The sequence below is a fragment of the Ovis canadensis genome, chromosome 1 (genome assembly GCF_042477335.2).
Source record: "Ovis canadensis isolate MfBH-ARS-UI-01 breed Bighorn chromosome 1, ARS-UI_OviCan_v2, whole genome shotgun sequence".
NCBI lineage: Eukaryota > Metazoa > Chordata > Mammalia > Artiodactyla > Bovidae > Ovis > Ovis canadensis.
This window is the reverse complement of record NC_091245.1, coordinates 193,189,612-193,215,870: the sequence shown is the minus strand read 5'-3', so window position 1 is coordinate 193,215,870 and position 26,259 is coordinate 193,189,612. Positions and strand designations below refer to the sequence as shown.

The following is a 26,259-nucleotide window of genomic DNA, read 5'->3' as shown; positions in this document are numbered from 1 at the left end:
TTCAGTTGTTCAGTTGTGTCCAACTCTTTGCGACCCCATGAATCACAGCACACCAGACCTCCCTGTCCATCACCAACTCCCAGAGTTCACTCAGACTCACGTCCATCGAGTTCGTGATGCCATCCAGCCATCTCATCCTGGGTCGTCCCCTTCTCCTCCTGCCCCCAGTCCCTCCCAGCATCAGAGTCTTTTCCAATGAGTCAACTCTTCGCATGAGGTGTCCAAAGTACTGGAGCTTCAGCTTTAGCATCATTCCTTCCAAAGAAATCCCAGGGTTGATCTCCTTCAGAATGGACTGGTTGGATCTCCTTGCAGTCCAAGGGACTCTCAAGAGTCTTCTCCAGTACCACAGTTCAAACACATCAATTCTTCGGCGCTCAGCCTTCTTCACAGTCCGACTCTCACATCCATACATGACCACAGAAAAAAACATAGCCTTGACTAGACGTACCTTAGTTGGCAAAGTAATGTCTCTGCTTTTGAATATGCTATCTAGGTTGGTCATAACTTTCCTTCCAAGGAGTAAGCGTCTTTTAATTTCATGGCTGCAGTCACCATCTACAGTGATTTTGGAGCCTAAAAAAATAAAGTCTGACACTTTCTACTGTTTCCACATCTATTGCCCATGACGTGATGGGACCAGATGCCATGATCTTCGTTTTCTGAATGTTGAACTTCAAGCCAACTTTTTCACTCTCCTCTTTCACTTTCATCAAGAGGCTTTTTAGCTCAAAGAAGTAGTTTTCAGTTTCATTGATTTCTCTATATTTCTGTTTTCTTTTTCATTGCTTTCTGCTCTTATTTCCTTTTTTCTGCTTATTTTGTGCATCGTTTGCTTTTTTTATAGTTTCTTAAAATAGAAGTTAGGTAAGGGTCAGCAAAGTTCTTTTGTTAAAGGCTCAGTTCAGTTCAGTCTCTGAGTCGTGTCCAACTTTTTGCGACCCCATCCATGGACTGCAGCATGCCCAGCTTCCCTGTCCATCACCAACTCCTGGAGCTTGCTCAAACTCAGTTCCATTAAGTTGGTGACACCATCCAACCATCACATCCTCTATCGTCCCCTTCTCCTCCTGCCTTCAGTCTTTCCCAGCATCAGGGTCTTTTCCAATGAGTCAGTTCTTTGCATCAGGTGGCCAAAGTACTGCAGCGTCAACTTCAGCATCAGTCCTTCCAATGAATATTCAGGATTGATTTCTTTTAGGACTGACTGGTTTGATCTCAGAATGAATATCTTAAGCTTGATGGACTAGATAGTTTCTACCACAGCTCAGTTCAGCCATTGTAGCATGAAATGACAAAAACAGATAGATGTTGCTATATTAAAACAAAAGTCTACTTACAAAAATGAGCATTGGACCATAGTTTTACTCCTGGTTTGGCTTCCGGAATAGCTCAAATGGTAAAGAATCTGCCTGCAATGTGGGAGACCTGGGTTTGATCCCTGGGTCAGGAAGATCCCCCAGAGAAGGGCATGGCAACCCACTCTAGTATTCTTGCCTGGAGAATCCCATAGACAAAGGACCCTGGTGGGCTACAGTCCATGGGGTCAGAGAGAGATTGGACTGAAGCGACTTGGCATGCACACATCACTGTGAACATTCTTGTGCAAATCTTTTTGTGAACATGTTTTCATATCTCGGGTAAAACACCTCAGAGTGGAATTGCTGGTTTGTGTGGGTTTTATGTCTAACTTTTCACATAACTACCTAACTATTTTCCAAAATGGCTGCACCATTTTACATTTCTGCCTGGAACATATGAGGGTTCCAGTTCTCATCCTCATCAACATTTGTTATTGCCTGTCTTTTTAATATACCCATTCGAGCTGGTCTGAAATAGTATCTCATTGTGATTTTAATTTGTATTTCCTTAATGGCTAATGACGTTAAACATGTCTTTATGTGCTAGTTAGCCGTTTGTTTATCTTTTTTGTTGAAATGTGTACTTATAAATTTTGCCCATTTTTAAATTGAACTGTTTGTCGTCTTATTATGTTATAGGAGTTCTTTGTAAATTCTGGACACAATTCCTTTGTTGGGTATGTGTTTCGTAAATATTGTCTCCTCATCTGTTGCTTGTCTTTTCATTTTCTTAATGGTGTTTTTTTCAGTAATGAGTTTTTATTTTGATGAGGTGAGACTATCAGTGTTTTCCTTTATAGATTATGGTTTTGGTGTTGTAGCTAAGAAATCTTTGCCTAACCCAAAGTCTCAAAGATTTTCTCTTATATCTTCTTCTTAGTTTTATTGTGACATGAGAGTCTAAGGTCACATTTTTGCACGTGGATATCCAGTTTTTTCAGTACTATTTGTTGAACAGACTATACTTTCCCCAAGAATTGTCTTGGCAGTTTTCTTTTGCTTGAAGTCTGTTAAGCTTCTCCTTTCCTGTGCTGTGCCTGCAAATGCTCTCTAACTAGTCAGTTGGATTAGTCGTAGGGTTCCCCTCATTTGTTTGCCTGCTCTCAGGAATCACTGTCCTGTGCTGCCTTTTGTTCAATATCTGAAAACCATTGTTTCAATATATTTTTGTCTGGTTTCCTAGCTGATTAAAAGTGGGAGGGTAAATATGGTGCCCCTTATTTCATCATGTCCAGAAGCAGAAATGTTGTCTTCTGTTTCAGCTTTTTAAATATTTATTTCTCTTTTTGCTTCTTATTTCCTATTTCTTTAAAATAAAATCTTGGTTATATAACTTGGGAAAAATACATTATTTTTAATTTAAAAAGAAGCAGAAACAGCCGCATCTTGGCCATTAACATCAGCAACATAGTATGTATTCTTATAATTCATGTGTGAAATTATAGATATGATTCAGGAAATGTAATTTATTAAAATTACTGTTAATTTTGCGGGTATCCACTTTTTTTTTTGAAAAATGTTTGTAAAGCATGTGGTTTTCTAATTTCAGGCGATTGTGGAAAAATGTGACAGACTCTCTGAGGGACTCTGAAATCGATAAAGCCACAGAGCATAAACGTACCCTGGAAGAACGCCAGAGAACTGAAGAAAGGCATCGAACTGAAACAGGCACACCTTGGAAAACCAAATATTTTATTAAAGAGGTATATGTTCTATATGCCTTCAGACTAAAACTCATTATCTACATAATGAGAACTTTAATTTAGGAGGCTTTTTTGACTTGTTAACACTTACATATCTTCGTTTCTAAAAACAGTCCAGCTTAACCATGAGCTTTTTTGTGACCTTTTTACAATTTGTCAGAATAGTTTACCAGCAGTTCAGAAATAGATTTGGGGATTTAAATTTGCCACAAAATACTAAGATTAATCTTTAATCTCAGTAATGAATACACAGTTAAAAGTTTGTTGGCATTGTACCACAGCAGTGAAACTTTTTTCACTTCAAAGATCACATTTTAAGGGATACATGAAAAACTTAATTGACCACCCAGAGGATGGTGAAGTGGCTAGAATCTACAGTGCTTAAGGATAAAAGGATGAAATGGTGAGTGTTTAGACTGAAAACAGAAAATTGGGGCCGTTCATTATAGCTTTCTTCAAATATATATAGGCTTTCACATTAAAGTTTTTTGTCAACTTGGATAGCAGAGTTGAGCTAGGCCTAGTTCTAAGAGCTTAACATTAGAAAGAATTGTTTATCAATAAAAATGTCCAATAATAACAAGTGTACATTTTATAGTAATGAGTTCCCATCACTAAGCTCATATAAGAGACTAAAGCTTATATAGAAGAGTTTAATTCACTGGTTTTGCAGTTAAGACTAAATGATTTCTAAAGTCTTTTCTAAATTTAAAGGTTTTGTTTTGTTTATTACTGTTTGGTAGAACTCAGAGTAAGGTGAATAATGGACCAGAGCCAATGCCAGAAGAAGTTTTCTTGTCCATAGCCAAGTCTAAGGAAACTCACTGAATTTCCATTGGTCTGTCAGGAGAAAATCTGGAAAAGTAATTTGAATATGAATTTTGCATAGCTATTACTCTTAAAAGCACATTATTTATTATAGTAATTTCATCGCTTTAATTTTTCTCATCTTTGGATATCTGATATAAATACCAACTGTTTTCATGGATAGGAATTGAAGGGAAAGTCCTTTCCATCTCTTTTTATATGAAAAGATAAAATCATTATAATTACTCTGCAAAATTAAAGTTCGGTAACCTTGGATTTTTTTCATTCCAAGCTCACTAAGAAAGCAGATATACCAAACACAGTAAAAATTTTCTAAGGGAAGATTTCTATAAATCATTAAAAATGAACTCTATTGGCTAAGAGCAAGAAACTGTAATGGTAAAAGATGCAACCAAATTTAAAAGACAGGCCTCCTGTATCTTTCAACTAACATGACATGGAAACATGCTACTTTTCATTCATTCTTTATTTGACAGATTATTATTAAGAGCCTACCACTTAATACCTTTATTATATTTTATGATGTTAAATAGACAGATGCAGAAAGTGGTAGCAAGATATGGCAATTGTCCAGTAAAATAGTGATTTTCTTCCCACCTAAGTAATCTTAACTAGCTGCTTGATGGAACAGTAGATTGGAGATGCTGACTCACGTTTGGGCCCCTTCAGGTGATAAGATGTAAGATTACTTTCTAAATGGTGTGCCATGGCACAGTGCTACAAAATAGATACATAAGATTTTATGACAAATATTGATTGCCTAAGCTCATGGAGAAGAGAAGTGAAAGGCAAAGGAGAAAAGGAAAGATATACCCACCTGAATGAAGAGTTCCAAAGAATAGCAAGGAGAGAAAAGAAAACCTTCCTCAGTGATCAGTGCAAAGAAATAGAGGAAAACAATAGAATGGGAAAAACTAGAGATTACTTCAAGAAAATTAGAGATAGCAAGGGAACATTTCATGCAAAGATGAGCACAGTAAAGGACAGAAATGGTATGGACCTAACAGAAGTAGAAGATATTAAGAAGAGGTGGCAAGAATATACAGAAGAACTAAACAAAAAAGATCTTCATGACCCAGATGATCATGATGGTGTAATCATTCACCTAGAGCCAGACATCCTGGAATGTGAAGTCAAGTGGGCCTTAGGAAGCATCACTACAAACAAAGCTAGTGGAGGTGATGGAATTCCAGTTGAGCTATTTCAAATCCTGAAAGATGATGCTGTGAAAGTGCTGCATTCAATATGGCAGCAAATTTGGGAAACTCAGCAGTAGCCACAGGACTGGAAAAGGTCAGTTTTCATTCCAATCCCAAAGAAAGGCAATACCAAAGAATGCTCAAACTACTGCACAATTGCACTCATCTCACACACAAGCAAAGTAATGCTCAAAATTCTCCAAGCCAGGCCTCAACAATACATGCACCATGAACTTGCAGATGTTCAAGCTGGTTTTAGAAAAGGCAAAGGAACTAGAGATCAAGTTGCCAACATCCACTGGATGATCAAAAAAGCAAGAGTTCCAGAAAAACATCCATTTCTGCTTTATTGACTATGACAAAGCCTTTGACTGTGTGGATTACAACAAACTGGAAGATTCTTAAAGAGATAGGAATACTGACCACCTGACCTGCCTCCTAAGAAATCTGTATTCAGGTTAAGAAGCAACAGTTAGAACCGGACATGGAATGACAGACTGGTTCCAAATAGGAAAAGGTGTACATCAAGGCTGTATATTGTCACCCTGCTTATTTAACTTCTATGCAGAGTACATCATGAGAAATGCTGGACTGGATGAAGCACAAGCTGGAATCCAGATTGCTGGGAGAAATACCAATAACCACAGATATGCAAATGACATCACCCTTACAGCAGAAAGTGAAGAGGAACTAAAGAGCCTCTTGATGAAAGTGAAGGAGGAGAATAAAAAAGTTGGCTTAAAGCTCAACATTCAGAAAATGAAGATCATGGCATCTGGTCCCATCACTTCATGGCAAATAGATGGGGGAACAGTGAAAACAGTGGCTGACTTTATTTTTTGGGACTCCAAAATCACTGCAGATGGTGACTGCAGCCATGAAATTAAAAGATGCTTACTCCTTGGCAGGAAAGTTATGACCAACCTAGATAGCATATTAAAAAGCAGAGACATTACTTTGTCAACAAAGGTCTGTCTATTCAAAGCTATGGTTTTTCCAGTAGTCATGTATGGATGTGAGAGTTTGACTATAAAGAAAGCTGAGCACCAAAGAATTGATGCTTTTGAAATGTAGTGTTGGAGAAGACTCTTGAGAATCCCTTGGACAGCAAGGAGATCCAACCAGTCCATCCTAAAGGAAATCAATTCTAAATATTCATTGGAAGGACTGATGCTGAAGCTGAAACTCCAATACTTTGGCCACCTGATGCAAAGAACTGACTCGTTTGAAAAGACCCTGATGCTGGGAAAGATTGAAGGCAGGAGGAGAAGGGGACGACATAGGATGAGATGGTTGGGTGGCATCACCGACTCAATGGACATGAGTTTGAGTAAACTCCGAAAGTTGGTGACGGACAGGGAGATCTGGCAGGCTGTGGTTCATGGGGTTGCAAAGAGTGGGACACGACTGAGCAACTGAACTGAACTGAACTGAAGCTCATGGAACAGTCAAGTCACATCCTGTGTATGACAGGACCATGGCTTGTGCTCTGAGAAGCACTGCAGAGTATAAATGAGGCTGATGAGCTAGTTGAAGCTGGTACCCCAAGGTTCATAACAACTTTGGAGCTCTTGCCATCAGGTATGGCTCTTTGCTAAGAAAAATCATATTACTGATAAGTCTGTTTTGTCTTCCTGTGGTCCTAAACAGAATGCTAGATACATAGTAGGTGTTTTATCCATATTATTATGAGTAACAAGAACTTTTTCATTTGTTTGGTACTTTCATTATTGCTGTCAGACCAATTACAGACCAGTTTGAAATTGGCTTTAGATGGAGTATGGAATAGAGTCTTTTGGTATAAAACAAGGAGAATAATCTGAGAAAGTATAGGTGAACTTAAGTGTTTCTAGAATCACTTGGTAATACCCACCCTCTTTTCCTAACCATTTCTCATTGACATTTAGTTTATTAGATCTTCTTTGCCTTTGTTCAGTTGCTTAGTCATGTCCACCTCTTTTGGACGCTATGGATTGCAGTACGCAAGGCTTCCCTATCCTTTACTATCTCTTAGAGTTTGCTCAAATTCATGTCCATTGAATCAGTGATGCCATCCAACCATCTTGTCCTCTGTTGTCCCCTTCTTCCTACCCTCAATCTTTCACAGCTTCAGGGTCTTTTCTAATGAGTCATCTCTTCACAACAGGTGGCCAAAGTATTGGAGCTTTAGCTTCAGCATCAGTCCTTCCAATGAATATTCAGGGTTGATTTCCTTCAGGATAGACTGGTTTGATCTCCTTGCTGTCCAAGGGACTCTGAAGAGTCTTCTCCAGCACAACAGTTCGAAAGCATCAATTCTTTGGTGCTCAGCCTTCTTCTGTGGTCCAACTCTCATATCCGTACGTGACTACTGGAAAAACCATAGCTTGACTCTGTGGACCTTTGTCGGCAAAGTGATGTCTCTGCTTTTTTTTTCTTTTTTTCCCAATTCCTTGCAACACCATGGACTATAGCCCATCATGCTCCTCTGTCCTTGGGATTCTCCAGTTGAGAATAATGGAGTGGGTTGCCATTCCCTTCTCCAGGGATGTCTCTGCTTTTTAATATGCTATCTAGGTTTGTCATAGCTTTTCTTCCAAGGAGCAAGCATCTTTTTATTTCGTGGCAGCAGTCACTGTCTGCGGTGATTTTCAAGCCCAAGAAAATAAATTAGATCTTCTGTTTCTTCCCTTTTGTGATTATACACATTCATCAGAATCTGTTGGTTGTATCCTCTTAAATGGATATTTAAAATTTCTTAAGATGTGTATAAATGCAAGCAGGGAGGCTTTTACAGAATAGTGGGCCATATTGGAGTCAGATGTGCTAAGTTTCCACTCCAGCTCATACCTTGGATAGTTTATTTACCATTTCTCACTTCAGTTTCCTCACCTGTAAAATGTAGGTAGGTGCTAAACTTCCGTGGTGGCTCAGTGGTAAAGAATCCACCTGCCAGTGCAGGAGACACAGGTTCTATCTCTGATCTGGGAAGATCCCACATGTCACAGAGGAGCTAAACCCCCCGACTATTGAGCCTGTGCTCTAGAGCCTGGGAGCCACAACTACTGAAGCCCACACACCCTAGACCCCAAATGCCGCAACAAGAGAAGCCACCACAATGAGAAGCCTGTGCACCGCAACTGGGAGAAAGCCCATGCAGCAACAAAGACCTATCACAGCCAAAAATAAAGATAAATAAGTGAAATTCTTATTTTTAAGTGTAGGTAGATATGCAAAAGTTGTACTGGAAGAAACTCTGTCCCTTCCTGGGTGAACTTGGGCTGCTCTTTTCACTTGTCAGAGCCCCCATTTTCTCTTTGAAATGAGATGGTCAGATGGCACAGGTTAACTTGTAAACCTAGCATTCTGTAATGTGATTAAATGACATCAGAATATTGCAATAGAGGAGAAAGATTGAATTCAACGCTGAATATGGGGCTAAGTAGGAGTTTGTAGCCAGCATGTAGGATGAGGGAGTGGATAGAAAATTACCAAGAGACCTTGGTCAGATGTCAGTGATGATGGATCGAGGGAGGCTCGTGGTTAGAGTGAAGGTGGGAGGAGAGGAGTTTCATTGGATATCAAAGATGAGAGGATTCTTGATAAACTGGTTCGTTGGGATTTTTTTTGGCTAAAACTGAGTTCAGCAGGCCTAGAAGGCTTAGGCAAAACTAGAGACAAAGGAGTTTTCTAAAGTTTAGTCAAGGAGAGAGTCTTGTCACTATGAGCCACATAATTGCTAACCATAAGTCATTTTGGGGACAGGGTATTATAAATATATATTTTTTTAATTTAATGCAGATATATTGAAGTCGATATAGGGATTATAGACAGAGGTTCAAATCTGACTTACCTAACCTCATTGCAGAAACACTAAATTTCAGTCTTAGCTACCGTGGCCTCAGCTCTGCCAAGCTTTTACCCCAGTATGCTGCCTCATGCATTCTTGACCGCACTTTTTTCCTCACTTGGTCTTCTCTTGTCTTTAGTAAACTCTTTGACTAACTTTATCTCCTTTTGGTAACCTTCTGTTCACAGGAACCAGGGAAAGCTAAGGGGTAGAGTCAGGAAAGAACTAGAAAACAATACTCAGCTACTAGAATGCCATTTGCCATGTAGAAAACAGCTGGTACCTTGGTGACAGTTTTTCGTGCTCCACCTGCTGCCTGTCACTCCATGGGTGAGGCTGTCTGAAGCATCTTGGTAAAAGTAGCAGAATTGCTACAGATGACTTCCGCATGGAGCACAAACTAGGTCTTCCCAGACCAGAACTTCTCACCTAATCGTAGCTAAACCACACATACTTTTTGATGTCTTAAGCAAAAGAGATCTTTTCTTTAAAAACTTGTGTTTAAATGTGAAAATAGAATTCCATTTCAGTAAAAGCATGGCATCTAGTTTTGGTTCTGAAAATACTAGAGGAATGGTTCTTTAATTTGTTTTTCTGCTTGTTTCAGGGAGATGGCTGGGTTTATCACAAACCCCTTTGGAAAATAATTCCAACAACACAACCAGCAGAGTGACATATACTGTCTAAGACTCAACTAAATGAACTACTCTGTTTACCCTAAACCCTCCCAGTATGGAGTCATTGCACTGAGTGACCTGCTTCCTGATTGCACAGACTGAAACTGATTACACACGAATGTACTGACTAGGGCACCATAGAACTGCAGCACGACCAAAGTGTTGAAGAAGCACGACGGACTTCTCACCAAGCTGTTCCTGTGATGTGAGCAATATCATCTGAAAACCTTTCACCTGAATTATTAGATGATTAATCTCTTATCCAGTTTCTGCTCCAGAAGCTAAGTTTGAATCCCCTGTTTTTGCATGGGGGCAGCAGATAAACACAACAATGAGAACTCAGTGATTTTAATTTCTTTATAGTGAAAATTGAAGTCTCTTTTAGCGTTTGTGCTTTGCTTTCTGTTAGTAGCTGAAGTATTCGCTACTCTTACAACAGACCAAGAGGAGGAAGAAGATGACCCAGAAGTGGCTTCAGCCATTGTGCCTGAAATCAGTGTTAAAAAAAAAATCAACCAGGTTGTCATAACAAGGTATTCTGTTCCTTCAAAGAGACTGTGTGCCTGTGTCTGAGGAACTTATCCATTATCCACCTGTGTTGGAACTCTCTTTTAAAAAGTATATTTATAAATTGATTAGAATTATAACCATGGAGAATTTTTTCTTCTGAGCATTTTAATATACTTGAAAACAACATTGACTTGAAAAATTTCAGAACATTTTTCAATACCTAGTTTTATTAAATATTATACTTGAGAGACAATTTTTTAAAATGTGTTCCTGTCAATATGATGAGATTTTCGCCTTTCTCAAGAACTGAGGCATTAAAGAACATAGCAGATATTTAAAAATAAAACTTACTGTTTTCCTTACCTTTTTTTTGTTTGTAGGTTAATATCCAGTATTATGTGCTATCCCTCTGGATAAGTATGCTTTATTTTACCTCTGTTCACTCAAAATTTAAAACAACTATTCCTATTTGTCAGTAATTCAGAATTTGAATATGTGACTAAGTGCATGTATGGTATGGTTTTGCTTTCTTTTCAAGGAAACTCAATGCCGAAGAAAGAGTATGAAATAAAAAAGATACCAGGAAAAAAGCTATCAGGAAGTTGTATTCAGGTACAAATCTTTTTTTTTTTTTTTTAAGTATTTTATTGAGGTTAAAGAATTACTGACAAAAGAATAGTGCTAATTATGGCTTTCATCATTCATTCGAGTATTTATTGAGCACCTCCTTATGGTACTCAACACTTGTTTTACTGCAAGCTACCTTAATTTTTCAAGAGTGGTGCCTTACTCTGTTTCTCCTGATGTGGTCTTCCAATCAGTGTGTGTAACATATAGCTATTATTCATCAGCCATTGTAGGTGGCTGTATCTGTTGCATCAACATAAGACATTTAAGCTTTGTGCGCTGATAAATTGTGTTTTATTGAAGGGGGTTAATAGGATAAAAACAGCAAAATAATTTTTTCAACAAATTGTAAATTGTAAGAAAATAATTGGTTTATGTACAACCATTTTAATGATTCCCTTGTTCATTTTTGCTGTGAAATGCACTGAAAAAAATCTCAAAATGAATTATAGTTCATGTGTTGGAAAGATTAAAAAATAATAAAACTGGACAACAGTGATGCCTTTGTCTATTTTATGAGTAGAGAGAAATAGAAAGTTGGAGTTATTGCTCTATTCATTTGAGAAGGGCATTTATTTTATTTATTTTTTTACAAGAAACTTTTAGTATTTTATTCATTTTTCATAGTTTTACAGTATTAGTAAAAACAATGGTCATTATAAATAAGTATAAAATGGAAGTTGATGAAAAAATAACCCAAGTCTTCCTTGATTTCCACCCTCCCCCAAAGAAACTAGCTAGTATATGGCAAATATCCTTTTCACATGTTATCTTTAGGCATGTATTCACTTTGTGGTGGTAGATGGTTTAGTTGCTAAGTTGTGTCTGACTCTTGCAATGCGATGGACTGTAGCCTACCAGGCTCCTCTGTCCATGGCGTTTTCCAGGCAAGAGTACTGGGATGGGTTGCCATTTCCTTCTCCATATTATTTTTTTATTGGAATTAGTTGTTTTACAATGTTTCTGCTGTACAGCAAAATGAGTCAGCTGTACATATATGTGTGTGTACATATATATATATCCTCTCTTTTGGATTTGAGAATGATGTGGATTTTTTTTTAGTAATTTATTTATTTTTGTCTGTCCTGGATCTTCATTGCTGGGTGGGTTTTGTCTGGTGGCAGAGAGCAGGGGCTAATCTCTAGTTGCAGTTTGCAGTAGCCTCTCTTGTTGCAGAGCATGGGCTTTAGGGTGTACAGGCTTCAGTAGTGGCTCAGTAGTTGCGGCTCCCAGGCTCGAATGCAGGCTCAGCAGTTGTGGCACAGGAGCTTAGTTGTTCCACGGCGTGTGTGATCTTCCTGAATCAGGGATCGAACCCACATCTCCTACATTGGCAGGTGGATTCTTTACCACTGAGCCACCAAGGAAGCCCAGGACATTGATTTTAAATCCTTACCTTCAGGAACCTTTTGGGAAGATAAGGGAGTAAACTTAGTTGTGTGTGTGTGTGTGTGTGTGTGTGTTTTAATGAAATATTTTCATTTTACTACTTAAGTAAACTGTAATAGAAGTTTTTGTTTTGTTCTTTGAACCATTTGAATGCTCATTTATTTCTCTGAATTTTTGAACCATTTTAAGAATTACTGAGATAAGATTTTTAAAATTCTTGTTAAAAATACATTTAAAGTAATTGAAATCTCCCCATGTTTACAGAAGTGAAGTAATACCACTTTAGGGTAACTGTTTTACCTTGTCCTTTAAAAAACAAATAATAATAACCTATGAGTCCCTTTTTAAAATATATTATTCATTTATTTTTCATTTATTTATTTTTGGTTTCCCTCCATCTTTATGGCTGTGCATGGACTTTATCTACTTGGAGCAAATGGGAGGTACTGCTCATTGTGACGCCTGGGCTTCTCATTGCAGTGACTTCTCTTGTTGCAGAGCACAGGCCCTAGATGCACGGCCTTCAGTAGTTGAGCATGTGGGCTGCTGCTCTTGGGCTCTAGAGCTCAGACTCAGTGGTTGTGGCACAGAAGCTCAATTGTTCTGCAGGAGGTAGGATCTTCCCAGACCAGGGATCAAACCCAGGTCCCCTGCATCGCCAGGCAGATTCTTATCCACTGTACCACGAGGGAAGTCCCTGACCTTTTCTTGACATCTACTGCAGTTTACTCACCTAACAAGAGGTAGAGGCCTTCTCTGGTTTTTGTTTTGTTCTTTTAGTCTACACCTTGTTAATTGGCCAGGGAAGTAGTTTTTGAAGCAATTGTGTCTTATCTTTTGGGCCAAAGTTTTAAATAAACACTTTCGTTCTGGCTATGAGAAATTGTACCTTAAGAAGTCCAAGACTGGAAGTGACAAAAAGTAGGTATTCTGACTTTTAGGTTAGGTATTGGGTGAGGTATGACAGCTGTATGTTGATTCACTGAACTCTGCAAGTTGTGACCATCAACTGTAATACCTACTTGTCACTAAAAATAAGAAAAAAAGTATTGAGTTCCTCACTCCATAATCTTCATATATTACTCTCACTGTAAATATCTGGTACTTGATGAACCAACTTCTACAGATGGATTCTTCAGTTCAGTCACTTAGTCGTGTCCGACTCTTTGTGACCCCACGGACTGCAGCACGCCAGGCCTCCCTGTCCATCACCAACTCCCGGAGTTTACTCAAACTCATGTCCATTGAGTTGGTGGTGCCATCCAACCATCTCATCCTCTGTCATCCCCTTTTCCTCCTACCTTCAATCTTTCCCAGAATCAGGGTCTTTTCAAATGAGTCAGCTCTTCGCATCAGGTGGCCAAGGTATTGGAGTTTCAGCTTCAATATCAATCCTTCCAATGAGTATTCAGGACTGATTTCCTTAGGATGGACTGGTTGGATCTCCTTGCAGTCCAAGGGACTCTCAAGAGCCTTCTTCAACACCATAATTCAAAAACATCAGGTTTTTGGCACTCAGCTTTCTTTATAGTCCAACTCTCACATCCATACACAACTACTGGAAAAACCATAGCCTTAACTAAACGGACCTTTGTGGGCAAAGTAATGTCTCTGCTTTTTAATATGCTGTCTAGATGGATTCTTAAGATTTATTAGTTAATTTGGTAAGTCTGAAATTTTGTTAAAAATATTGCCCTAAGATAAAAGCTAACTTCTATTCAGTGTGTTCCTATAGAAAGGCAAATTGGTGTGATTATTCCAGAATCTACACTTTGGAGAGATTCTTTTTAGCTGCTACAGTGACTGGAAACTGAGTGATGATTCACCAGAGATAGTAGAAAAGTGAATATAAGATGATTCTACCATGTGTGTGTTAGTCACTCAGTCATGTTCGACTCTTTGAGACCCTATGGACTGTAGCCCGCCAGGCTTCTCTGTCCATGGAATTCTCCAGGCAGGAATTCTGGAGTGGACTGCCATTCCCTTCTCCAGATTCTACCATATGGGGGATAAAAAAGACAAAGCTCATACACATGAAAATTCTAATAAAATATATATTCTAGTGGCATAAACAACAGCAACAACAACAAAAATTCCTATTTGGTCCAAAAACCAAATCGCAAAGGAAATTCTTACAAAGCATTTTCACTTAATGTTCAGACAACCCTGTGAAGTTGTAAACTCAGGGATGAGTGTTCATACTGTACAGATGAAGAAATTATTGCTCAGAAAGTTTAGTGCTCACTTCAGGTCACTTAGGTAGAGTTTCATTCATTCAACAAACATCTGCTGAGTATTCCTTTTAGAGCTGATTGATGCACTGGACTCAGATATGGTAAATACTCTCTGTATCCTCACAGACTTAGATGAGAGAGGAAACTAAATTCCTGAAAATGGTATGTTGACACAGGTAAGGCTATATATTGGTCTTTCCAAAACCCAGATACCTCGATAATGTGAAAGGCAGAGTTTAGCATTGAGACGAAATCAAGAATGTTGGTTTAAAGTCTGCATAAGAAGCTCCAAACAATGCATCCAGGTGACTTACCCTTGTTCATCCCTACAAAAGACATGGAGAGATTTAACCAGCTGCTGCTGCTGCTGCTGCTGCTGCTGCTGCTGCTGCTGCTGCTGCTGCTGCTGCTGCTGCTGCTGCTGCTAAATTGCTTCAGTCGTGTCTGACTCTGTGCGACCCCACAGACAGCAGCCCACCAGGCTCCCCCGTCCCTGGGATTCTCCAGGCAAGAACACTGGAGTGGGTTGCCATTTCCTTCTCCAATGAGTGAAAGTGAAAAGTGAAAGGGAAGTCGCTCAGTCGTGCCTGACTCTTAGCGACCCCGGATTGCAGCCTACCAGGCTCCTTTGTCCATGGGAATTTCCAGGCAAGAGTACTGGAATGGGGGTGCCATTGCCTTTTCCAGATTTAACCAGAGAGGTTCCCAATTCAAGAACACAAATTATTAAACTGAAAAACAGAGAACAAGTTAGTAAAAGTGAGACCTTTCAGCCCCTTCCTCTATCCCATTCCCAAAATACTGGCAGTCAGGCTTAAACCCTTAGGTGAGAGATTAAAAGATACATTTTCTGGAGTAAAACTCCAGAAAACAAAAAGTCCTATGATAAATTTAAAGGGTCCACCAACAAAAAGCTCAGCTGACAACTCTGTTAGTAACTCTAAGTCACCAACTCCTTCAACATAACTCTCTACCCTGTCTCCAACACACTACACACATCTGTGTTCCTCCACACACTATATATACACAACATCACACTTCATTTTAATAGCTAAGTTTCAGCAGACATTTCAGGAAAGCTTCCAACATAAAAAAGAGATCAAAGCAAACAGGAGAAGAGAAAGTAGAGGAAGGAGATAATTTAGGAAGTTGGGGGAAATAATTTCAGAAAAAATTAAACCTTTAGATGGTTTTGCTTCTATGAAACATGAACAAAATGCTATTTTTTCAATGGACTGTTCAGAAACAGGCACTGGTCTTGGAAATTTAAAATATGACAGTTCAAATTAGCCACTCAATAGATGTTCTAGAGGATAAGAGAAAAAGCTTTCACTAAATAGAACGAAAGGACAGACCATGGACAATAGGAGAGAAATAATATGAAAATGGGAGATGCAGTCCAGGAAGTCTACCATGTAACTAGTGGGGATTCCAGGAAAAGAAAACCAATGGAAAGGATGATACTATTTAGATATTTGTGTATATGTAAAATTTACCAGAAATAAATGATGTGAATTCATTTGAAAATGCCATGAATACCCTGCACAATAGGGGAAAAAACAAAAGCCCAAACCAAAGCATATTGTGAAATTTCATAACGCTAAGAATAGAGAGGGCATCCTAGGTGGTGCTAGCGGTAAAGAACTTGCCAACGCAGGAGACATAAGAGATGCAGGTTCCAGCATCCCTGGGTCAGGAAGATTCCCTGAAGGAGAGCATGGCAACCCACTCCAGAATCCTTGCCTGGAGAATCCCACAAACAGAGGAGCCTGGCAGGCAAAGTCCATACAGCTGTGCAAAGTCGGACACGACTGAAGCAACTTAGCACATATGGAGGCAAAGATAGAGGGAAGATTCTAAAAAGAGAATAGTACCAGCCTTCTCGATAACATCACTTAAAGCTAAGAGGCAAAAGAGTAATACCTCCAATTTTGCCTAGAATTTTATTCCCAGCCAAAAGACAAATCTGACATTCAAGATTTCAAAATTTTATGCCAGCATTTCCTTTTCTGGAAACTTCTAAAGTATATGCTCCAGCAAAACAAGAGGGAAAAAACAGAAATTGGAGAGGATAAAAATTCATGAAAAACAGAAGATGAAACACAATTCAGAGAGGCTTCCACTCTATGATCTTGAGACACATTGTTGTTCTTTAGTTGCTAAGTTGCGTCTGGCTCATTCACGACCTCATGGACTAGCCCACCAGGCTCCTCTGTCCATCTCGACAGGTAGTCTACCACTAACTAGCTCTTCCAACCACTATCATATCTGTGGACAGGTACTGACTTTAGGAAGTTATTTGAACCAAAATCTGTCTCACTACAAGGATATCATTGATGTCGATTCTAATGAAGTTCATATAAGATGAGAATATTTTAACTGGTACGTCACAATACTTAATATATTTTATTACTATATATATTTATATGTATGTTCATCCTCCCAATTTTAGTATTCTGGTGTTATTTAGCTGTTCTTCATATGATGGTACATTCTCTCATGATCAATTTCCTGAGAATGCACCATATATCAATGTTACTTCCAAAAAGCCAAAATATTGCAAGTGGAGTCTTGTTTTGGATCCATGGATCTTTCATCTTTTTAACAGTTCTGTTACTGTATAATGGACTTAAAGTGTACAATTTGATAAGTTTTGACATATGTATCCATGCATGAAACAGTATCACAGTCATGATAATGAAAATATTTATCATTCCCGAAAGTTGACTCAATTCTTTGTAATCTCTCCTTTCCACCTCTCCCCATCTTCTTTCCCATTTCCAGGGAACTTCTTATATCAATGTATTGTATTGTAAGGACACTTGACATTGAATTTAAGGCCCACCAGCATAATTCAGGATGGTGAGCTCATCTCAGGATCCTTTATTACACCTGCAAAGACCTTTTATCTAAGTAAGGTAACATTCTTAGGTTCCAGGAATTGGGATATGGAATATCATTTTGGAGATCATCATTCAACCCATTACATCACTAACTGCTTTGTATCACAGATTTGTTAACAGAATCAAACAGTATGGTCTTTTGTGGGGCAGGGGCGGGGACAGGGGGTGCTGACTTATTCCATTCAGCATAATTATCTGCTATTTATCCATGTTGATTTGTATATTCTTTTTTATTGATGAATTGTTTGGAATATACCACAATTTATTCATTTATTCACTGGTGTTGATAGATAGCTGTGTTGTCTTCCCAGCACCTCATTCTGCCTGAAGTGGAAGGGAAAAAACTCCTCCTCCATCCCTCCAGACAAGGAAATGGCTTACTCTGGCCTTTAAAAGAAGCTAAGCCAGGCACTCTCTGCCCCTCAGTCAGAGTTTGGAGCTAGTGAGCTCTGTCCCAACCACCTTCTGCTATTAGCTGGTTGTTAGTGCTGACTATGTGCTTCCCTGGTGGCTCAGATGATAAAGAATCTGTCTGCAATGCAGGAGACCGGGTTTGATCCCTGGGTCAGGAATATCCCATGGAGAAGGGAATAGCTACCCACTCTAGTATTCTTGCCTGGAGAATTCTGTGGACAGAGGAGCCTTGTGGGCTACAGTCCATGGGGTTGCAAAGAGTTGGACATGATCGAGCAACCAACACTACTACTGCTACTAGTGCTGACTATGTGTAAGTCTAACTGCCTCTCTGGGCTTCCTGGCCCTCATCAGAAAAATGAAGGGGTTGATTAGAGGATCTCTCGGATAATATCTTACTGATGATCTCCAGTTTGGGTTATTTATATAGGGGAAAAAAAATAGAATCCCTTCCTCTCCCATTACCCTTAGGGCTGAAGTTGGTTTCTGGAACCAATCAGCTGACTCAGATCTCTGCCATGTCACTGCTTTTCCTGCCTAACTAACAAAGCGGAGAAGTGAGGATGCTAAGGCTGCTCAGAGTCACTCCCTGGTAGAAGCAGAGCTCTGCCTTTAGGGCCCAGAAGCATAAAGGGACATGGTGACTCCACTTCGTGCCTCTCTAGCTCAAGGAAATGATTCTCAGGAACCAAGCTGGGGTCCTCACAGGACCAGGCCCATGGGGTAGGGACTAGGGAGGAGGGCCCATCTTGGGACTGGGGAAGGGATATGAAAGGAGGCAGCACTGGCCACCATTCCACCATCACCATTTGTACCTACTCCCTTGCAGTTTTAGGGAGAATTCAGTTCAGTTCAGTTGCTCAGTCATGTCCGACTCTTTATGACCCCATGAATTGCAGCATGCCAGGCCTCCCTGTCCATCACCAACTCCCGGAGTTCACTCAAACTCACATCCATCAAGTCGGTGATACCATCCAGCCATCTGATCCTCTGTCATCTCCTTCTCCTCCTGCCTCCAATCCCTCCCAGCATCAGAGTCTTTTTCCAATGAGTCAACTCTTCGCATGAGGTGGCCAAAGTACTGGAGTTTCAGCTTTAGCATCATTCCTTCCAAAGAACATTCAGGTATGAGGAAATGCCTACATGGGCTGGAAGAAGAAGAACTTTCTTTTGGCCTGACTGGTACAATGAGAGCTAGGGTAGGCAGGAGACCTACCTGGCTTTAATAAGTAAAAGTGTGGTTTCTTATTATTTGTTTGCTTGTTTTGTCTTATATGCTCTGTCCCACCCCCCACTCATTTATTAATCCAGGAGACCTATATGCTGAGTGCTAGGGACACAGAGATGTGAGATACTCCCCACTCCCCCATTAGCCTGGAAGAGGAGACAGTCTGTTAGTAAACCAGGTGAGATATGCCAGAACAGAAAAAAGCCAGCCTTCAGTGAAAGGGGTTAATGAGTATGTGAGAAGGAGGTCATGAAAAAAATCTCAAGAAAACGACCAGTCTAAACACAGGGCAGAAAGGGAGAGAAGATGGTGGAGGAATAGGATGGGAAGACCACCTTCTCCCCAACAAATGTATCAAAATATCATCTACATGTGGAACAGTTCCCACAGAACATCTGAATACTGCCAGAAGACCCCAGATTTACAGAAAGGCAAGCCAATCTCCTCGGAATGAGGTAGGGCAAAAGATAAAAGACGAAAAAGGAGACAAAGAATTTGGGATGGGGGCCTTCACCCTGGGGAAGGAGTCGTGAAGGAGAAAAGATTTCTGCATACTAGGAAAACCCCTCAAGCAAGGTCAGAGGAGGGGAGCTTCAGAACCTCAGAGGGAAGCACAGTGAGACAGGTGCACCGAAGGCAAAATGGAGAAACTTCACCATTTTGGCTCGCACGCTGTGGCAAGTAGGGGCTGGGTGTGGAGGCTCAGGCCTCGGGATTGGTCCTCAGTGAGAGGAATAGGGGTTGACTACCATGAAGGTACTCTGAGGGGGCTAATATGACACAGTGGAAGTGGATCAGGGAAAACCCTGGGACCACAGGCGTGTGTTAGTCGCTCAGTTGTATCCAACTCTGTGACCCCATGGAATGCAGCCCACCAGGCTCCTCTGTCCATGGGATTCTCCAGGCTAGAATACTGGAGTGGCTTGCCATTTCCTTCTCCAGGGGATCTCGAACCTGGCTCTCCTGCATTGCAGACAAATTCTTTACCATCTGAGCCACCAGGGAAGCCCTGGAATGTGTAGGACATATTCAAATTCTTAAGGGAGAGATATATGGGACCACCAGAGAAGCAAAAGATTATTCCCATGGGAAATCTCTAATGCCGCATGTTCTAACTCTATGTGCTCACAGATAAAAGGACTCTGATCTACCGGTCTAAGGTCCCAGAGGCAGAGAAGCAGGCATGAGTGCCAGGGGCAGGAGATCTACAGTCTTGACCCCACAGATCACAGTTACCATCAAGCTGTGAGCACCTGCCAGTCACTACTCACATTTTCCTGAAAGCCTGAGTGGCTTGGCTCTGCCAAGGGTGTCACAACCTGGGACCAACTCCCCCGGGAAAGCACCCGACCCACCCCAGGCTAGGCAACCTCCCTCAGGGCCCAGCCATAGCAAGCACTCCCTACACACTCCAGCAGTATCTGCTGTACCCCTGCCTCTTCCTAGCACAACTGAGCAAGTGAGTCCTAATATGTGGCTACTCTCGCCCCCTCATGTATGGGCAGAGAACAGGCACTGGAGAGAGAAGAAGAGGCAACCCCAAAACCAAAGTGGAACACCAAGAGCTGTGAGCAAAGGAAGGAAGAGGAAACCGCCCCAGAAGTGGCAAGTGCAGAGGTTTAAATTCCTGCAATTAATCTGAGGTGGTGTGCTTTCGTGGCAACTGTAGATTTTGAAAGCAAGTATAGGCTTGAGCAAGGGGAGATCTGAGTCTAAGCTGACCCCACACCACCCGCAACAGGTTCAGAGACCTTCCAGGATGTATCGGAAGACTTTCTGAATAGGCAGATCGACTGCAGCAGGAAAACAGGAATCGCTTGAACATTCCTCACACTGCCACTCTCTATATTCTGCACTCCCCTGCTTTTTCTTCTTTTTCTCATATTGGCCTTATTACTCCTTTAATTTTTATTTTTTGTAACCTATTTTTTCTTTTTCTTAAAAAATGGAGACACCTTTTAAACAAATTACATATTTTTTGTTTTTGATTTTATAATTTTGAGAGTCTAATTTTTTTCCACGTTTTTGATTTTTGTTATTTGATCTTTGGTTTTTAATTTTGTATCTTTGAGAGTCTAATTTTTAGTACCTGTTTTCATTTAAGAGTTAAGTTACTGACTTGATTGCTCTCTTTTCTTTTGAAAATTTTCCCCCATTTTTTCTCCTTCTTCGCTCCTCTTTGCTTTGTATAAGTGTGTGAATCTCTTTGGGTGATCTTGGATGCTGAGAATTATTTCTCCATTAGTCTAGGTGTTTTGTCTTCTGTGCTGTGTGCCCTGTGAAGTCTTGACGCTGCTTAAGGGGTTGAGCTGGAACCCCAGAGGCAGGAGAATCAACTCCTGTCTTTGGACTATCAGAGAACGCCTAACCCCATGGAAAATTAATAGGCAAGAGCCCTCCCAAAGGCCTCCATCTCAACACTAAGACCATGTTCCGCCCAAAAGCCGGCAAACTCCAGTGCTGGATGCCCCACACCAATCCTTCAGCAAAGCAGGATCACAGCCTTGCATATTAGCAGACAGGCTGCCCAAAGCCATACTGAACCCATAGACACCCCAAAACACACTACTGGCCATGGCACTGCCTTCCAGAGAGATGAAATCCAGCCCCATCCATCAGAACACAGGCACAAGTCCCCCCAGACAGGAAAACTGCACAAGGCGCTAGCCCAGCCCACCCATGGCAGGCAGACTCCACAGTTAAGAGCAACTGTGACCTTCCAGTCTGCAGAAAGGAGACCCCAAACACAGTCAATTAAGCAAAGTGAAAAGACAGAGAAATAAGCAGCAGATGGAGGAAAATGGTAAAAACCCATAAGACCAAACAAATGAAGAGGAAATCGGCAGTCTACCCGAAAAATAATTCAAAGTAATGTTAGTAAAGATGACCCAAAATCTAGAAGATAAATGGAGGCATGGATCAAAAAGACACAAGGTCTTGTTTAACAAGGACCTAGAAAAATTCAACAATCAACAATCAACAACACAATAACTGAGATTAAAAATACACTGGTGGGAATCAACAGCAGAGTAAGTGAGGCAGAAGAACAATTACGTGAGCTGGAAGATAGACTGGTGGAAATAAATGAAGCAGAACACAATAAAGAAAAAAGAATACAGACAGGGCAAAGTACATTCAGTATAAATTTACATATTTAAAATTATTTTTAGTATTCAGGAAGTCCCCTATTGTTCTATAGATGTCCATAAAAAGGACAAAATAGTTTAGGAGAAAACAACTGAAGAGCTCTCCACAGGTTATCAGTCACAACAACCGTCTCTTGCCTGTTTCTTGTTCACCTTTCTGAACATGTATTGGGACACGCTGCTTCTCAAGCAGGGGTAAGATCCCAGATACTGCTCTCTCTCCTGCGTCCTGCCCTCCCTCATTTAATTCTATTCCTGAGTGTTCTCATTCGCTTGGCTTTCCCTTCACTTTGCTGCCCTCGGAACCGCTGCTTTTTGAGGGTGGTTGGCTGAAAAAGGATAGGATCCCCCTCAGGAGGGTTGTACCTCTGATTAGTGACTTAAAGTGTTCCCTTGTGGCAGTCCACACAGCAAGGGGCAAATGATACCAGAAGTTCCAAGTAGAAGAGTCCATCTAAGACATTAATGTTTTAAACTGATTCGTGGTAATTTAAATTTTCTCACAAACGCAGCCTTCCTCCCCACTCCCCCCCTCCCACTTATACTGTCTATAAGAAACACTAGGTTGAAGATAACAAAATGGAAAAAAGATCTACCATGCAAACAAAACAATAAACATAATACCTGGTGTGGCCATACTGATATCAGATAAAATGGGCCTTAATGCACAGAGTATCCGTAGACAGAAAGAGACACTTCTCCATGATAAAAGATCAGTTCCATTAGAAATACACAATAATCGTAAGTTTGTATGTACTTAATAAACATCTTCAGAATACATGAAGCAGATGTCACCCACAATGACACTAAAATGAGAGATGGAAGGGGTTGGGGCTGGTTGCTGTTCAAGGAGAAGAAGGGTATAGTTTCAGAGGAAGAAGAAAATGACCTTCACAGACCCTGAAGGGTTGGCCAGACACAGGAGGAGAATCCTGGGGAGGGGAGCACAGAACTTGGATGATGTGGAGCAAGAATGGGTGTTCTGAGATCCCTAGGCTAATAGCAGAGCTCAATAAATATTTGTTAAACCCATGACAAAATGGGAGCTTAAATCACGCTATCCAGATGTAAGAAACTGAATTTCCTCTGGCTGGATGAGGTGGGGAGTGTGTCCACATAGAAGGTGACTACACCACCCTGGCTAGATAACCCTGCTCCTGAGATTTTCCCATTCAGGCCCTCCCCAAGGGAAGTGCTGGGGTAGATATCCTCCAATCTGAATCAGAAGAATGGGGAACATCTGAAATCTCCACCGAGTTAGTCTTGGGCTCTTCTAGACTTTAGCCAGTGTAGTGACTTTACCTTCATAATCAAGGAAAGGTGCCTCAGGTCGCTTATGCTAACCCCACGTCATCAAACAGGACTTAATATTTAACTTAATTACAGTTTCAGCTCTTCCCGAAATAGAATCAAACTTGTCAATCAGGAATTACTTGGTCAGTACTAATGAGGTGATTTGTTCTTTAGACACTACTATCCTCGAAAGAAATGTGTCCTTAACACCAGCAGTTCAGTTTTTGCTGGTATAACTTCCTTGCCCTTGTTCCCTCCTAAGTCTTCCACTTTGTACAGCTCATTGGAGTGCCTTTCTCTCTGCTTAGATGGGATGCTGCCTGATCCATGAATTGTTGAATAAAGCCAAAAAGATCCTCCAAGTTTGTTGTTGTTCAATCATTCAGTTGTGTCTGACTCTTTGCAACCCCATGGATTGCAGCACCCTAGGCTTCCCTGTCCTTCACCATTTCCTGGAGCTTGCTCAAACTCATGTCCATTGAGTCAGTGATGCCATCCAACAATTTTGTCCTCTGTCATCCCCTTTTTCTCCTGCTTTCAATCTTTCCCAGCATCAGGATCTTTTCCAGTGAGTCGGCTCTTTGCATCAGGTGGTCAAAGTATTGGACATTCAACATCAGTCCTTCCAATGAATATTCAGGGTTAATTTCTTTCAGAATTGACTGGTTTGATCTCCTTGCTGTCCAAGAGACTTGCAAGAGTTTTCTCCAACACCACAGTTCAAAAGCATCAATTCTCTGGCGCTTGACTTTCAAAGTTTACTCAGTTGAATTATGGTTTTTTAACACTACTCACTGCAAGGTGTGATGCTCAAGTCACCAGCCCAGAGCAATTATCCCAATGGCTCTAGGACTTAGTTTCCTGGGTATCTCAAAACTGGGAAAAGGGCACAGTATAACAGATACAGACAAAGGTCCATATAATCAAAGCTATGTTTTTTCAAGTAGTAACATACTGGTGTTTGAGTTGGACCATAAAGAAGGCTGAGCACCGAAGAATTGATGCTTTTGAACTGTGGTGCTAGAGTAGAGACTCTTGAGGGTCCCTTGGAGAGCAAGGAGATCAAATCAGTCAATCCTAAAGGAAATCAACTCTGAATATTCATTGAAAGAACTGATGCTGAAGCTGAAACTCCAATACTTTGGCCACCTGATGAGAAGATCTGACTCATTGGAAAAGACCCTGGAGAGATTGAAGGTAAAAGAAGGGGACAAAAAAAAAAAAAAAAAAAAAGAAGGGTGGCTAGATAGCAACACTGACTCAATGGACATGAATCTGAGCAAATTCCTGGAGACAGTGAAGGACAGAAGAGCCTGGCATGTGCCAGTCCATGGGGTCTCAGTTGAACATCACTTAGCAACTGAATGACAAAAATTAACAGATACAAATCTGTCCCTGATATCTGTTTCTCCTATAATAAATTAATAAAGTCTTCTGATTTAAAAATGGTTCCTTGAAATTCCTTGGTGATCCAGTGGTTAGGACTCAGCACTATCACTGTGAAGGGCCAGGGTTGTTCAGTACTTGGTGGGGAAATTAAGATTCCACAAGTCACACAGTGAGGCCACATACACACACACAAAAACCCTAAGAACTTGCCTAGCATGGATATTCCCTGAAAAACTGTTTCAATGCCTTGCAACATTCAAGCTTCGCTTATTTATTTGGCAGGGGTGGGTCTCTGTTGCTGCACATGGGCTTTTTCTGGTTGTGGTGCACAGGCTTCTCATTAGTGGCGTCTCTTGTTGAGCGAGACTTAGGCACATGGGCTTCAGTAGTTGCAGTACGGGCGCTCAGTTGCTCACCCGCATGTGGGATATTCCTGGATCAGGGATTGGATTTGTGTCCCTTGCATTGCAAGGTGGATTCTTAATCACTGGACCACCAGGGAAGTCCTAAATGCCTTTAAACATTTATTGAGTAAATGTCCTAGGCTTGGTAAGAAAGAACAAAAAATAGGGTCCTTGCTTTAAAGGAGTCTGAAGTCTAGTTGGGGCAGACAGACATAAATAAATAATTGTAAATTGTAAAGAAGTATGAAAAAGGTCGTAATTGATTTATGAACAAAGTGATATTAGCACTTGGACATAACCTGAGGTTTTAGGGATGAATGGGAAAAATCGCTACCATGCCAAAAGAAGGATCAGGAGGAGGAGAAAACTGCGTGTCACCGCTTCGAACAGCTAAGTTATTTGGACAGAAAGATCAGTTTCTCTCCTTGAAAAATTGACGACCAGACTTCCTATACAAGGTACTACAAAGTACCACAGTCTGGTACACCCAGTGAGCGTTTCCCGTCAGGTTATCACAGTGAATACTTGCCTAGGAAATAGGTTCCGAAAATTCAACCGAAGTGTTTATAGAAAATTATCAGATATCACCAGGGCTTCAAGAAACACTTGAAGATAGAACTCAAACACAGCTTCAGTTAAGCGCTTCACTTTTCTCAAACACTTGAAAAGTGGTTACCTTTTCCTGATTGTGTCACTCAACCTGGTGAAAATTAGTGAGTTACGCGGCTTCGATCTTTCTGGGTGTGTGTTTAGGGGGTGGGGGTGGGGCCAAAAAGGAACCAATGATGGCAGGTAAGATAAAAGGCCAAGAGGGAGACGTCAGATCACAGCCACTGATTTCTACCGATTTCAAGTTTTCTTTAGGTGATCACCAACCTGAGTGGTTCCAGCACCCACCCTGTCTTCACCTTCCCCTTGCCTTTCTGTCTTTCCCTGCACCGGTTCTCCCGGATTCCTGGGTCTCCTGGCTCGGGAGCTGACCACTTCCCGTGTACCAAGTAGCCTTGGTACGCCGCCCTTCCCAAGTACCATCCCCAGCTGCTGGCCTAGCCCATGAGCGGTCTCAGTCTGCTTGGCCGTGAGCTAGACGCGGCGCGGCGGGGCGGGGCGGGGCGGCGCGGCCGC

At 40.9% G+C, this 26,259-nt stretch overlaps 1 protein-coding gene across 1 annotated transcript in view; it reads left to right on the top strand.

Annotated features, from left to right (window-relative positions):
- The window catches only part of OSBPL11 (oxysterol binding protein like 11), a 99,107-nt gene extending 87,874 nt beyond the window's left edge, over positions 1-11,233 (top strand). The window contains exons 12-13 of the mRNA XM_069556357.1: positions 2,911-3,064; positions 9,528-11,233. Coding sequence (XP_069412458.1) covers positions 2,911-3,064; positions 9,528-9,593 — 220 coding nt within the window. The 3' untranslated portion in view covers positions 9,594-11,233. The remainder of the gene's footprint in view (positions 1-2,910; positions 3,065-9,527) is intronic.
- Positions 11,234-26,259: the final 15,026 nt, after the last annotated feature.